The 14,931-nt window shown below is 46.4% G+C and overlaps 1 protein-coding gene across 2 annotated transcripts in view; it reads left to right on the forward strand.

Moving 5' to 3' along the window:
• LOC147698087 (acetylserotonin O-methyltransferase-like) overlaps positions 1-14,931 on the forward strand; it is an 828,469-nt gene that overhangs the window by 669,608 nt on the left and 143,930 nt on the right. For both annotated transcript variants that reach the window (XM_086934762.1, XM_086934763.1), the window contains one exon: positions 12,292-12,432. In XM_086934762.1, coding sequence (XP_086790888.1) covers positions 12,292-12,432 — 141 coding nt within the window. The remainder of the gene's footprint in view (positions 1-12,291; positions 12,433-14,931) is intronic.

Raw genomic sequence — 14,931 nt, forward strand, 5'->3', positions numbered from 1 at the left:
CACGCAAGGGAGGGCCCTGCCACCACTCCAGCTTTGCTTTAGCAGTAGGCAGGGTTAATGGTTTGACAGCTGAAGCGCTATGCGTATATTGCATGACAATGCATTTCAATGCGGTGATGCTGAGCACCACACTGAAATGCTTTAGTGTCACGACTGATGCGTGATACTTAACAGGACTGTTCTCTACTGGGAGAGGAACGGGGTTCATTTGCATCAAAGTTTTCCTCCCCTTAGTTTGTGCGTGTGTAATATGTTCCATGATTTTAAAATATGACTTCAAGGAGGGGGGTGGTTTTACTGGAGTTCACACCTCCTTCTGTCCACCACACCACCGGGGTTTTACTGTGCCTTTTAAAGCTTTCTTTTTTGGGGGGAGACTGTAGTAATAACAGTAGCTTCCTTTGCCTCTCCTTTACCCCCTCTATCTTCCTTTCTCCCATCTGGGAGTGATCTCAGCTGGTACCGGCTTCCCACTTGACCCTTCAGTACTAATGGAGCACTTTCTGTGTCACACTCCCATAACTCTTGCACCTGCGCCTGCTCACTTAAAGGGGAGTAGAATTGACTTCCACTCCTGTATTCTTTTGAGTATCAACAGAAACCGCAATTCTTCTTCACCTGCGGATAGGATCTTGGCCCAATTCTGAGACAGAAGTGGAATGCTCTTCCATCAAACTCTGCACACTCAAACCCCCCACAGTTTCTGTATAGTCTCTGTCCTCTCCCCCTATTCCCATTAGCTTGCCACCGTTGAGAAATCACTTGCGCGCTCTATGTGTACTGAGATATTAGGATACACTTAGCTTTGTCTCTGCTGATGCCTCCGCTGTTCTCCACCAATGCCAATACCCCAGCATATTTCCCCTCTCGTCAGAGACCTGCTACGCTTCCTCTGTTGACCCTGAAGCCTAACTCAGAAATCGCCGCTCTAGTCTTTCTCAGCAATGCTACCGCCCGTTGCCAGACTCCTTACCCTTTCTCTGCCACAGAGATCATGAGCCCATGATGTAGAGAGCCACACGGGCTCTTCTAAACAATCTATCTATCTGAGCACGCATCCACGCATACCCCGGGGCAGGCTCGCTCCGGGGTAATAATAAACAAGGCAGAAGACCGCTCGGGTCTTTCCGGCTAACCAGTCATCCTGTGTCTGTGTCCCTGTTGTTCGTAGCCCAGCAGCCACGTGTCAGGCCCTGACCTGGCCCTCCACACTGGCAACGAGGCCGGTCTTTGCACATGCGTGCCTGGCCGCCCCCAGCCTGCCGAGCCACAGCGTTCTGTTCTCAACAGCGGAGCCCACCCGCATTCACTCCGGTGCCTGGCTCCTGCTTTGAGGCCCGCCCACGCGTCTCCCCGTCTGGAGCGCCTTCAGCTGGCGGGGCTTGCCGGGAGTTCCTCTCGCAGCTGTCCAGCCTCCTGCAAGTGCGGGTGAGTCTACCTCCTTCGCCTCCCCCGCCTGCGCAGCCTCTTACAGCTTACCTGGCCCTGTGTGCTCCCTCCGCGGCGCGGAGAACCCTGCTGCCGATGGGTCCCGATCGAAACCAGGAAGACGGTCACCCAGGCTCTCGTCACCAGCCGGCTGGACTACGGAAACACCCTCTACGCCTGAACCACAGCCAAGCTACAGAAAAGACTGCAATGCATCCAGAACGCCTCCGCCCGACTCATCCTGGACATCCCTCGACGCAGCCACATCTCCGGCCACCTGAGGAACCTGCACTGGCTCCCTGTCAACAAGAGGATCACGTTCAGGCTCCTCACCCACGCACACAAGTCTCACCACAACCTGGGCCCCAAGTACCTCAACGACCGCCTGACCTTCCACACGCCCACCCGCCAGCTACGGTCCGCTAGCCTCACCCTCGCCGCCGTACCACGAATCCGAAGAGCCACTGCCGGAGGCAGATCCTTCTCCTGCATGGCAGCCAAGACATGGAACTCCCTCCCCATCCACCTTCGGCGGACCCAGGACCACCTCGCCTTCAGGAGACAACTCAAGACCTGGCTGTTCGAGCAGTAGCGGCCCCCTTCCCCCAAGCGCCTTGAGACCCTTCTGGGTGAGTAGCGCGCTATACAAGTATCATGATTGATTGATTGATTGATTGCTGCGCGGAGGCCTGCGAGAGCCGGCAATTCACTCTAGGCCGGTGGGGAGGAGCGACGCGTGGCGAGAAGCACCAGAGCGCCACATTGAAGCAGGGAGGCCCTGGGAACGCCCCCCCAACAGCGCGGAAACCGCCAAAAGTACCGGCAGGTGTGGGAAAAGCCTCATACCCCCACAGCTACAACAAACATTGGCAAGCACAAGGGCCTACTCGGACATTCCTGGCCTCTTCCATGTCTGGAACAAGCATTGGCAAATCCAAGGGCCCACACAGACTGTCCTGGCCCTATCCCCACAGCAGCCCAGTTCAGCGCTCAGCTCAGAATGTGGGGGAAGAACACAGACAGCAGTTGACCCCCTCTGCCAAACAAACAAGCACTGGACAGTTCAACAGTCTTGGCAAGAGGGCACAGCGCGCCAGGACCACTCAGGCAGGCACCGGAGGACCAGCGAATAGCCTGAATAATGTCCAATACAGCACCGGGAGCAGGCCAAGCCGGGGCAGGACAGAATCCACCCGTGATGGTCGCCCCGCCACCCATGGTAGTCGCACCGCCGCCACAAGGCCAGAACCAGGCCGGGGCAATTGCACCAATACCCCACAACCACATGCACTCAGGCGCAGCGCCAATTCCCCATTTAGCGAGGCGGCGGGCCATGCAACGGCAGCACCGAGATGGAAGGCGTGGGTCGGAAGGCTAAACCTTTACTTCAAAGGCACCTGGGAGACAGATGGGACAGTCAAGAGGTTGCTTCTCATCCTGTATGGGGTTCCAGAGACCATGACCTGTTCGAGACGCTCCCCAACACCGGACCAGAGCACGACTACGACGCCGTGGTCGCTGCACTTGACGCTCATTTTGATCCCCAACTCAACAACGACTTCAAAAAATTAAAGTTCAAAAGAGCGTGTCAGACCGAATCTGAATCAGTAGACATGTTCTACACCCAGCTGTGCCTGCTGGCCAAAACCTGCCCGTTCACCAACCCGAGGGAAGAAATCCGAGACCAGATCATAGTGGGTTGTCATTCAAAATTATTGAGGAAGCTTATTCTCTGACAGCCCGGCATATCGCTGGATGAGATACTGGTTCTGCCCAGGTCACACGAGCTTTCGGACGCGAGAGCGGAAGAGATGGAGGTCGCGCTACGAACACCGGTGGTCGCACCGGCTATGATCAGAACAACGCTGATCAAGGAGGAGAAAGTCAACGCTATCCAGAGGAGACCCCAGACAGTCCGCCCGCGCGCCACCGCCTCCCGAGGGAGCCAGTGCGGATACTGTGGTGAAGACCACCCAGCAACGGCGACGTGTGGGGCGAAAGGAAAGACGTGTTTGAAATGCGGTCGACTAAACCACTTTGCCGCAGTGTGCCGAGGAGGAAAGTACAGACCTGCAGGTCCGAGGCCCAGGACCGTGATGCAACGCGTTCGGCAGTTGTCGCTAGACCAAGAACTACCCCCCTCCAGATGGTCAAGCCCAAGGGAGACAACCCCGATATGAAGATGATGAGGACGATGAGGTGTATGTCATCTCATACGTCAGCAGAGCGTCAACCAAGAGGAGACCGCCTCCCATGTGCTCCGTCTCCATAGAAGGCACAGAGATAAGAGCTCTCATAGACACGGGGGCCTCATTAAATGTCATGGACTCAGACCAGTACGACAAGATGTCTCCCAAGCCCCCTCTTGCACCTTCTAACACCAGGATCTATACATACGGTGGCACCGAGCCGCTGCCGCTGAGAGGAGTAATCCAGACGACCATCGTAAATGGCGAATACTCAATGGAAACACGTTTTCACATCACAGAGGGGAAGAAAGGCACCCTGCTGAGCTGCCACACAGCAGAGGACCTTGGGCTCATGTTTTTTGCAAACCAGGTACACCAGGTACATGCACACATCCTCTTGAAGGAATTCCCAGCATTGTTCCAAGGCCTTGGAAAACTGAAAGGGAGAAAATTCAAGCTCCACATCGACACCTCTGTAAGACCAGTAGCCCTCCAACACAGGCGGGTGCCATTCAATCTGAGACCACAGGTGGAAGAGGAGCTCCAGAAATTGGAAGACCTTGGAGTTGCAGAAAAAGTGTCGGCCCGACACCCTGGGTGTCCTCGTTGGTAGTAGCGCCCAAGCCAAAACAGCCTGGGGCGATCAGGTTGTGCGTAGATATGAGGTTGCCCAACGTGGCCGTCAAACGGGAGAGACACATCACCCCTACCATAAACGACATAGTGGCCGACCTGAATGGGGCCAAATGGTTCTCGAAGCTGGACCTAAACTCGGGATACCATCAACCTAAACTGGAACCAGTGAGTCGGTACATAATTACCTTCTCAACCCATGGAGGACTACGCCGCTACAGACGGCTGAGCTTTGACGTGTCTTCCGCTGCAGAAGTATTTCAAAACGCCATACGTGAAGTGCTGTCCGGGCTAAGTGGAGTAATCATCCTCAGTGACGACCAAGTCTGATCCCTAGTGGTGAGAGTGTAGAGACAATCCCGGCTGGGGTTGTAGCATCTCCATTTGCCCGAAGTCAGCGGTACAGCCTGCGATCTAATCGAAGACCAAGCCGGCGGTTGAGAGACTTCGCTTGGACATCTCCGTAAGGTGAAGATTGACTTTGAAATAACAGACTAAGTTGAAGGAGGGATGTATAGAGCCACACGGGCTCTCCTAAACACTGTTTCTATCTGAGCACGCATCCACGCATACCCCGGGGCAGGCTCGCACCGGGCTATAAATAAACCAGGCAGAAGACCGCTCGGGGTCTTTCCGGCTAACCAGTCATCCTGTCTCTGTGTCCCTGTTGTCCGTAGCTCAGCAGCCACGTGACAGGCCCTGACCTGGCCCTCCACACATGGGAGCTGGAGCATGGTACCGTACAAAGTTATATTTTATATTTTAAATCAAGTCGCAATATTGTCACTCTTCATGTCTTTTATATTTCCCACTGTTCATTTTATTCGACTGTGGGATTGTCTGCCCCCTCTCCTCTCCCCTCGGTCCAGGAGCTCCCGTGACCGGTGTCAGCCCACCACCATGTTTCCCCTTTCGATGATGCCTGGTGAATACAATGCATTCCTGCCCTTCCATTTAGGCGTAGGGCAGCACGGCAAACTGACTTGCTTCACTGCTCTATGCCACATCCCCATAAATGAGGGCCTGAGCATCTTGCTCACACTGATTCTGATAGAATTGAGATAGACAATAGCAGCATGGTGGACACTTATTTCTCCAATCTTAGTGTTAATTTAGAAAACCTCTGTATGAAGAAGTTCAGTTCTACACATACAGAAACAAGGTTGAACAAAACATTGAAAGTGGCAGATTTGCTGTCTCTGGTTGTAATGGTTGTTTAGTGAGACACAACTAAGCAAGTCTTATCAACCATCGTAAACTCAGTTGCTAAACTTCAGATGAAAGATACTTCTTTTACTTGGCTATTCTACCACTTTTAACACCTTGGCTGCTAGGCGTTTTCCCCCTCCTGTGCTGAAAATTGCCATTTTGCTGTTGTCATGATGAGCTCAGCTCGTCATCAGCACAACTCAACTGTGCATCATGACGAGCTGAGCTCGTCATGAGCATCGAAAGGGTTAAATCTTATCATACTGAGGAAGAACTGCCCGATCAATATGACTGTTACAGTACAGCAAATAATTTGTTGGCTGATAAGGCAATAGCGAAGAATTTTTAACTGTATGTGATTTTTAGATTGCAGTGTAGCCTTCAATATAGTCAAGTGGGGTACACTGTGGAGAAAGCGGAAGTCCTGAAGCATTCCGGGACAACCTTTCAAAACCATCCAATTCTTGCACACTGACATATGAATCAGAGCAAAGTAGGGCCATGGATCATTGATCTCCAGTGCTCTAATCTATACACTACTGATCTATTCTAATCACTGGCCACCCTAAAAACATTTCCCCCAAAACTCAGGGTGGGACATTTGCTGCTTCTACAGTATGGAGATAACAAGGCAATGCTGTAGCAAACTGTAATACGTCTTCAAAGGGCCGTAAATGACCTCCAGCAATGTAAACAAGTGCATAAAATACAATTTAAATTGAATGAAACCAAGATAATGAAATATTGCCATGCCAAGCTTAAGCATGAATAGCAGATAGGAGGCCAAAAGATATCTACCATAGATTCACACTTATATCAAGTAGTACGGCTAGAATACAAATTAACGTTCCAGTTAAGAGTGATTCTAACCCATGCCTGCCATCTTCAAAACCAATCATAGAAAAAGAACAAAAGTTTAAACATCCCTATCTTCATGAACCTGTAAATGAACTCTATTGTACAGCATTATTGAAGGTATTAAGACATTTTCTAACCATACTGTATGGTATTTATTATTTCAATATATTAAACTGTACATTTTTAAAAGTGAGAACAACATAAACAAATTTATTTTACCTATGAATGAAGCTCTCTCTTAATTATAGATGAATGAAAGGCTTTTGGGAATCCTCAGTCCAGAACACTTCTGGTAACCAGAAATAAAACAGCGCTCGCCTCATGCACCTCTCACCACCCAGAGATAAACTAAATAGGAAAAAGCTAGTCATGTGGTGTATCTGTTTCAATGATTCTACCCTTCACCCAGGCAGATTCAAGTTTAAAAAAAATATATAGTGGGAACATCATCCATTAGTTTAACCTAATGTGACCCCTCTGCACTGTTCCAGCAACAGCAGAGCATTCTGTGGTAGCATGAGTTTCTGTGATTGCCTTAGCATAGTATAAAACTAAATTCTAGAAGTAAGAGCCATGGAAAAGAGATGTAGAATACCAGTACCCCTTCCAGGGAGTTCCTTTTTCTTTTTCATGTGAGGTGTCAATGATTATGCCAGACCTTTGTGGCGCTTAAAGCGGAATTCCGTGGGGTCAATGTAAAATACGATTTAATACAACCTCCTTAAATATAATTACAATACAAAAACACTATATTATGACACAAAAACCCTTAAAAAGTGACACTGTAAGCTGTGCCTAACACCTTTCCCTCATTAGCCAGTGCTCTTTGTAAGTTCTTATAGACCCAAATTGCGGCTTCTTTCAAATATACCAGCAGTTGAAAAGTACAATAGCCATATTATGCTCTACAATAGTTGCAAACATTTCTATTGTATGTATGCATTTTCTTTTATAAACGGTAAATCAATAGCAGGCAACAGTACACTTCACTCTCATTTTTCCCAAAACATATTTATCAAAGTTGCTGTCCACCTAATCTATTGCCTTAACATACTAACAGCAGCCAGTCACACACTTTACTTGGTAATTGTATTTTTGGGGGGATCCTCTTCAAACTCCATGCCCTACCTGAATATTTCTCATTCTTGTCCTTAATGGTTCAAGTGTGAATTGGGGTCCACAGCTTTGTCGTTTGAGCTACAGGGTTAGCCCAAAATAATTGTCACTGACACAGATCTTGAATCTCCCAAGTGGACAATAGCTGTATTGGCCACAGAGGTGTGCAATGACATCAACAGTTACCTCTAGTTCAGAGATTTTCTGATTCCAAGCACTCAGACCTCATGATTGTGCACTTCGGTGGCAATGATCTGAGCACAATAACAGCGGTAGTGCTCAAAATTCAAATGAAGAAAACATTGGCACATTTGACGGCTCTCTTTCCTCACACTGCTTTTGTATATTGCAACATATGTCAAAGTCAGAAGTGGCAGTGGTCAAGTTTGTTTTGTCTAAAGATAGAAAAATCTCAGAATCATGTCAAAAAGCAATTTTGGAATTTCTCTGTGACCATGATATGGGCTCCAAATAATATCTGTTTCTGCATGTCTGGAATGTATTGAACGGATTTTGTCCATTTCACAGCAGAAGGGACCAGGATCTTGCCTAACAACATCAATAAATATATCTGGTTCTACTTATTAGTGTGCACAACACACTATTAACAAAACAGCTCTTCTCAGATCCACCTTATACCACTAAAACTGGACATAACTTCAAATACATTTTTTTTATATTATTTTATTGGTATCAGGTTACCTCTGAGGTACCTCACTAGGTAAAACCACGTTTTATGGGTATTTAACTGATAGTGTGGTGGTACTGCATACCCAATTTACACCAATCTCCCCCTCAAAAGAGCAAGTAAGTGACTGTAAATATGTGTCCATCTGTCGAGGTGTATGATTCAAAGTGTGTGTTTTCCTGTGAATGTGTCTCTGCGTGTGGGTGTGTACAAGGGGGTACATGAGTGTGCTTATGAGTGAAGGATAAGGGACTGTGTCTGTGGTTTTATCTGTATTAGTGTGTGTATGGATGTTAGACTATGAGTGTGCCATTTTCCAAGTATATGTATGGTGTTAATGAGTGTTTATGATTTTTTATTTTGTGTGTGTAGGGCTGGCATATATATGAGTGTGTGCTTTTGGGTGTCCATGTCTGAGTGTGTGTAAGTGGGTGTTGGGTGTGTCTGTGTGTGTATGAGTTTACCAAATGGTATAAAATATATGTCCTGTGTTGAACCTAGTACAGCGCCGCATTTATGTTTTCTAAAGTCAATGTGTATATAGAGTCATAGACAAATCACGTAGGGTGTTCCTTCACATTGGGATCACTCGTCTTTGGAGTGTGTGTACAAAACGGGTGAAGGTTTAAGTAATTTTTCTGTGAACATCATTTAGACACTACCTTGTCACGATAAGAAAAATCATTGAGAATCCAGCAATTATTCTGTTTGTTGAACATATAACATTGGTAATGTGTTTTCTCTTTACAGATATGCCAACGATTTGCAGAAAATTAGTATGTATATCCAATAATTAATGTAGGCATACTTTTCCAATTCTTTTTGTTTTTGGAGTGGTACTCACAGGGCGGGACCCTGTGTAGTCCTGAAGAAGAGCTGAGGGGTACAGCTCGAAACTAGTTGACTTTTTTACTAGGGTACTGTGTTTCATAATAGAACCAGCTCACCTAGTAAACCACCCCACTTTTAATGTATCCGCTAGGAGCCTGAATAAAGTTAGTTTAGCTCACTAGTAGGATATTTTTAACCCTTATCACTCCACTTCACTTCCCCCCTTTTTCACATCATACCACACATAGTTCTCACAAAAAGTGCTCCTACGCAATATCGATAGTTGTAGCACGCCTCAACCCGCAGCGGGTTGGGAAGCCCCTATGATGAAGCATGTCACCGTGAGGAAACTCCGGTGAGTGAGGGGACTATAAAGAAAAACATTTCTTTCCCTGTCTTAATGTGTTTTTGTTTTCCTAAGAGAGACCCAATGGTGTAATGTCCCAGTAGCTAGCTAGGTTCTCTGGATCTGAATGTTTCAGATCTTTTCTGTAAAATAAAATATATAAACACATTTAAAAAGCCAATAACAATGTGTATAGTATTATAGAAATAGACATAAAATAATACTGATTTATGCATATAAAATTATATGTAAAAATCATTGGATTTTTTTTACATGCAATGTTCTTGGATAAAATGCATATGTTCAGAAAAACATCCAATAACTCATTTATACTCTTATATTTGAAAGGATGCAACATCCAGCTCCTTAGCCTCCTGCACCTCAAATTGCCTCTTAAGGACATCCTACATGGCACAGCATGCCTTATCAAAAGACTGAAATAAGTGACCGCATCAACCTGACAGTGATGGAACTCAATTGACTCCTAATGTAGGCTTGCAGCTCCGTCAAAAGTAGCTGCTTCATTTGCAACCCATCATGACCGCCGCCCCACTTATCCGCTTGTCATTTTCACCGAAACCGATGGCTGTCTGCCCACATGGGGCCAAGACACCCTCAGACTGGAGATGAAGTAGAGGAGAAGAGAAAAAAGGAGCCAATAGATTTTGGGCCATATGTATGAACACATTTCCCCATAGACACAGAATGGGTAAAACCCTTTGATAGATCTGTCCCTTTGTCTTTTATGCACCCAGGAACTGTGACTATATGCAGGGTTCAATCAAAACTGTCCCAACACTGCTCCAAATATGGGTAGAGCTACAGGAAGATTTTTTTAAAGAACACACCTTAACAATGACGGAACAGACCACCTCCATTCTCAGAAACCAGAATCCCCTTCAGTTACTAATTGACTGTATTTATTCCTTTACCCTTTAAACCCTTCCACTGTCTAGGTTCATGCTATGCGAAAAGCTGATGACCCACCAATGTGTAACCAAAATTCCTTGGCTTCATGCTATTAAAACTCTTTTGCAGAGGCTGAGCCTAGATGTCTATTGTTTCTTTCCAGAGCAACTGTGTCAGCTATCCAGAAGAAAGATCAAAAACCTGTATTGGAAGGCTGCAGCCATGGATATAGTGACTAAGAGCACAGGCAGTCTTACACTGTCTTTCATCGATTTTCAAACCTTTATGAGTTTTTGAGGTCACTAGTGATGAAATCGAATCCTCTCTGGCACGTAAACTATATCTGCAGTTCAGATAAGGTATCCTCCCTGTCAAATCTTTTACTTCCAACTGGTCTGCAGGGAGTGAGGGTGGTGATAATTAATGTCCTGAATGTGGTAGGGGGAAAGAATTATTAAAACACTGATTGGTCTTTTGCCCCCAATACAGTAGTCTACAGGCAAAGGGAAGTGCTTCTTTTTGTAAGAATCTTGATAACATGGGTTACCAGGTGGCTTTTAGAATGTTGTGCACTAACACACACAAGCCCCATGTTTTTGGTGTGGCAACATTTCTTAGGGCTGTCCAGATAAGGCGCTCCAAGTGCCAATAAAATGCCATAGGCATTACCTGAGCAATTATAACAGGGAAGAAACCAGTCAATTGTCTTGTAAATTGCAAATGTGTTTAGCCCATTTAATGTTTTGCTCTGTTTTGACATTGTACCCTGTTTTTATGACAGTTTGTATGGGCAAAGAAAGCCTTGAGGAGATCGCGCTCTTGTATAAAAAGGGGATCCCAAACCTTGGCCATATGGTGCAAGATGCGGTGGCACTGGCGTAACGAAAAGTGAGGGGGCCTCCCTGCACGGTACTTAGAGGGGCCCCCTCCGGGCTCAATCAGGAGCTATCCAGGCCAGAGTTCAGTGCTGAGGGGGCCCCTTGGAGCTACGGGGCCCCCCGCACCGCGTGGGCTGCAGGGGCCTGTGTTCCGCCCCTGTGCGGTGGGGAAATCCCGTACTGCGGCTAAGGTCTCTAGAACTGATGAAGTGTCGAGAGCCTGAAAAAATCAGGCAGGACACAGCAGTAACTCTACACAGGAAGAAGAAAATGGGGGAAGCAGCTCAAAAGCCAATTTGAGTGAGATCCAAGAGGACTCACCCCAGTCGGACAGAAACTTATATTCAGGGGTGGTAAATGTGACACCAGAAATGCTGGACTGTATTTTATCTGTCTTGCTTCTTGTAAACAGTTTTAATTTATTTTTACTTTGTTGATCTGTGCGATCGAAAAGTATTTTGATTGACTGACTATATACAGGGCCACATACTTACATACATACACACTTTTCCAGCTCTAGTTAAATAGGCAACACCATCTTTTGGCAGAGTTTCCACAATATGCAATTTTTTCTGCTCTTACTTACTGTGGGTTTTTGGGGGGAATTGTCATTGTTTCTGTCAGAAACTACATACTGAACGTTTCACTCCTCATCTCCACTTTTGGAAAGGGTAACTAGACGCTAGGACAGTGAAAGACTTCTCTTATATCATAAAACAGTTGCATACATCCTAAAGCCCACAACATTTGAACAGACACTTAAGTCTCCCTTCAGCTTCACTAACATGCTGTCATTATCGTTGAGGGCTTTACCTTGCTAGTCCATTCACTTCCTCTTTGATTTACTGTTGTGAATCTTGGTATAATTGTTTCCCAGAGGCCATTTTATAGCAAAATATGTGCTTCAGAAACACAATACACATTCAGCTGTTCTTCATTGGTTATTGTTTTGCAACGTGCTTGTCATTTGCTCCGTGCTATAAATGTAGAGTGCAAGAATGATGAGCATTAATATCCATTAATGCTCTGTCTAGAGTTTAAAGAACAATGCGCAAGCTTGGAATAGCTATCTGGTTGATGTTTTTTGCAGGTTTGGGGGAAATTAAAAACGTCTATATTTCTTCCCAACAAACACAGAACATTCTTCAAAGAATTATATTAAAACATATGCTAACATTTCTCCTCTATTTTATTTTTCTTCAAAAGGTTGCACAGGAGCTCTAGCAAGAGAGTTTATTTTGGCATACCCACGGTCTATGGTGACAGTGTATGACTTGCCTAAAGTGGTAAAAATTGCTATGAAACACTTCATATCCCCAGAAGAAAGTCAAATCAAGTTCCAAGAAGGTATGTTGGTTGCTTGTACGTGCTACTGTGGGCCATAACAATGTTTCGTATTTTTAAACGAAAAAAATATTGATCTATTCCCAAAAACACTGAAACGGCAGCAGGTTAATAACAGAAAGTTGATACAGGCCAACAGATAGGGTCAGTTTATGCGTCAAAGAGAATTAAACTATTGATTGCTTGCCTGCGTTTTTTTCTCCTTTTTCCTTTAAATCTCTTTTTATTAGTTTTAAAACCAAAGAACGTACATGACATATGAGTTGCACAGGCAAGTTAGTGCGTATAAATTGTAGGCATTAACAGTGGAGAGAAAACCATTACAGATCACCTTCCTACGATCAAGTTGCAGGAGATCTAGTATACTCCAGTTGAACACATTAGTCAGTTTTAGCAGCAGGGAGAGTACTTTCAGGGATACTTAACCGCATCACTGCGGCGGCTTTTCCCACTGTGCGCGGCATTTTTAAAAATCCCGCGTAACGTGACAAAGCCAGCTCGTCATCCGCGCAGTGCAGGTAACGCCCATGACGAGCTGGCTTTGTCATTAGCGTCGAAGGGGTTAAACAATATCTTGTTCAACTCTGCCTCTTGGTTTGTGCAGAAGCGATGCCCTCATAATGTGTATCAGCGTAGCTATGTAGTATTGGTAGTATCAATCGGGTGTGCAAGTAGATACGATTTGAGGGGGTCCCATATGTCTCTGGGCCTCAAATTTTGTGGCAGCAGTTCTGAATATGTGAGTGTTTGAGCTTGCCAGAATAGCATATCTTTGTGCCATTCCTTAAATGTAGGGCCTCTGCCCCTACCCCATTGACATGCCACCTTTCGTTTGGCCAGTAGTACCCCTAGGGAAATGAAGCGCCTATATTCAGCCTCTACATTCTCTGTGTAATTTAATAGTGCAGTCAATCACCGGGGAGAAGATGGCGGCCGGCTAGTCTGTCCAGCTGGAAGCTCCGTGTTTGCTGTGTTTGCTGTATCGAGATGCGCATGATTTGAGGAAAGGGACCAGGAAAGGAAAGACCAGGAGAGGAAAAGAGATGCCAGGACCTTCAGGAAATGCTGGTTACACTCCAATATTAAACTGAACTGTCTAAACCTACTCTGAAATGCATTAAAAATACTAAAATACCCACTGGAACGACTGATCTCTAAGATCTCTTCTATCGGCAGAGGTATTAACTGCACAACTCAGCGGAACCTTGAAAAGCACGGAATCGCAAGGAATCCCAAGGAAAAACAGGAAATGCCACAACTGGTGGCAAAATTACACACGAGGTCGAAGAACTCATCGGAGAGGTCCATCGCTGCGTTCGAGCCCTTGGAGGAGAGAGGAGCAGCCAGATCAACCCTGAACGGCGTGCTCCGTGCATATGCCGGGCTGTGGGAGGCGGCGTCAGACGCACAGAGGAACTGCCGGAGGGCAGTCAGGAGGATCCCATACTTCTTCTGGGGCAGAGAGAGTAGCGTGAGGGCAAGTGGAGCAGACATCAAGACGGCCAGAGGCAAGCCTCACAGTTGCAGGCCTAGAGAAACGCAGCCCATGGAATCCCACACACACCGCGCAGAAGTACTAGTGCATCCAGGAGGCATTCCTGAGGTCGCGAAAGAATCACAGTACATGAGCAGGGTAAGCAGTGGAAGAGGTGGGAGCGGAGCAGAGGGAGGCAAGGGTGGAGAGGGGTTTGAAGGGACAGACAGACACGGGGTGACGATTGTGACAGGATACCCCGGCTGCAACAATTCACAGAAGGAGCTTCCCCCAAAAATCATAGAGAAGGGGGAGGAGGGTCTCTAAATACCATAATTACCACAGGCTCCCCCGAGAAAACAGAGGAGGGGAGAGGGCAGAATAAAGATCAAGATAGGTGTACATCCTATTGCCTGAGGAACAGACAATTCTTTAAACTCAGCCAACAATCAATCCCCAAATCAATACCCAAACAAAGTGTCGCCCCGCGCAGCACTAAAAGAAAGGCTAGGAAGCAGGCGAAGACAGAGACACCGACACCAAAACCAAGGAAAAAACAGGCAGGGGAGAAGATAGCAGTTGGTGGGGGAGCTGAACCAAAAGTTAGGATCACCCCTTCCCTTAGGTCTTTATTTAAAGTGCACCTACAGGTGCAAGAACAGCAAGCGCAGCAATCCAAGTCACAACCACAACTATCACCAGCAACTAGAAATTCAATAGTTTGCTCTGACAGCACGAGCATAAGCTCCAACCTGGATAAAGACAAAGACAAAGATGACAAGGCAGGCATGGAGATTTCCACAGTCCCGAAATCATCAAGCATCCCAACAACAGCAGGAAACCCCACAGGCAATGAAAGTTCAAATAACACAGAATTACAGCCACTTAAACCTAGCCAGAGCTCAACTGAACAATTCTTAGAAAAAATGTTGGAAAAAATGAGGTCATTTGTTCGGTTTCAGAGGATCATCAAAACAAGATACAAGAAGTCTGCGAAATGCTAGACACTAAGCTAAATGCACTAGGGG

Source organism: Lissotriton vulgaris, chromosome 8, assembly GCF_964263255.1.
Source record: "Lissotriton vulgaris chromosome 8, aLisVul1.2, whole genome shotgun sequence".
Lineage (NCBI taxonomy): Eukaryota > Metazoa > Chordata > Amphibia > Caudata > Salamandridae > Lissotriton > Lissotriton vulgaris.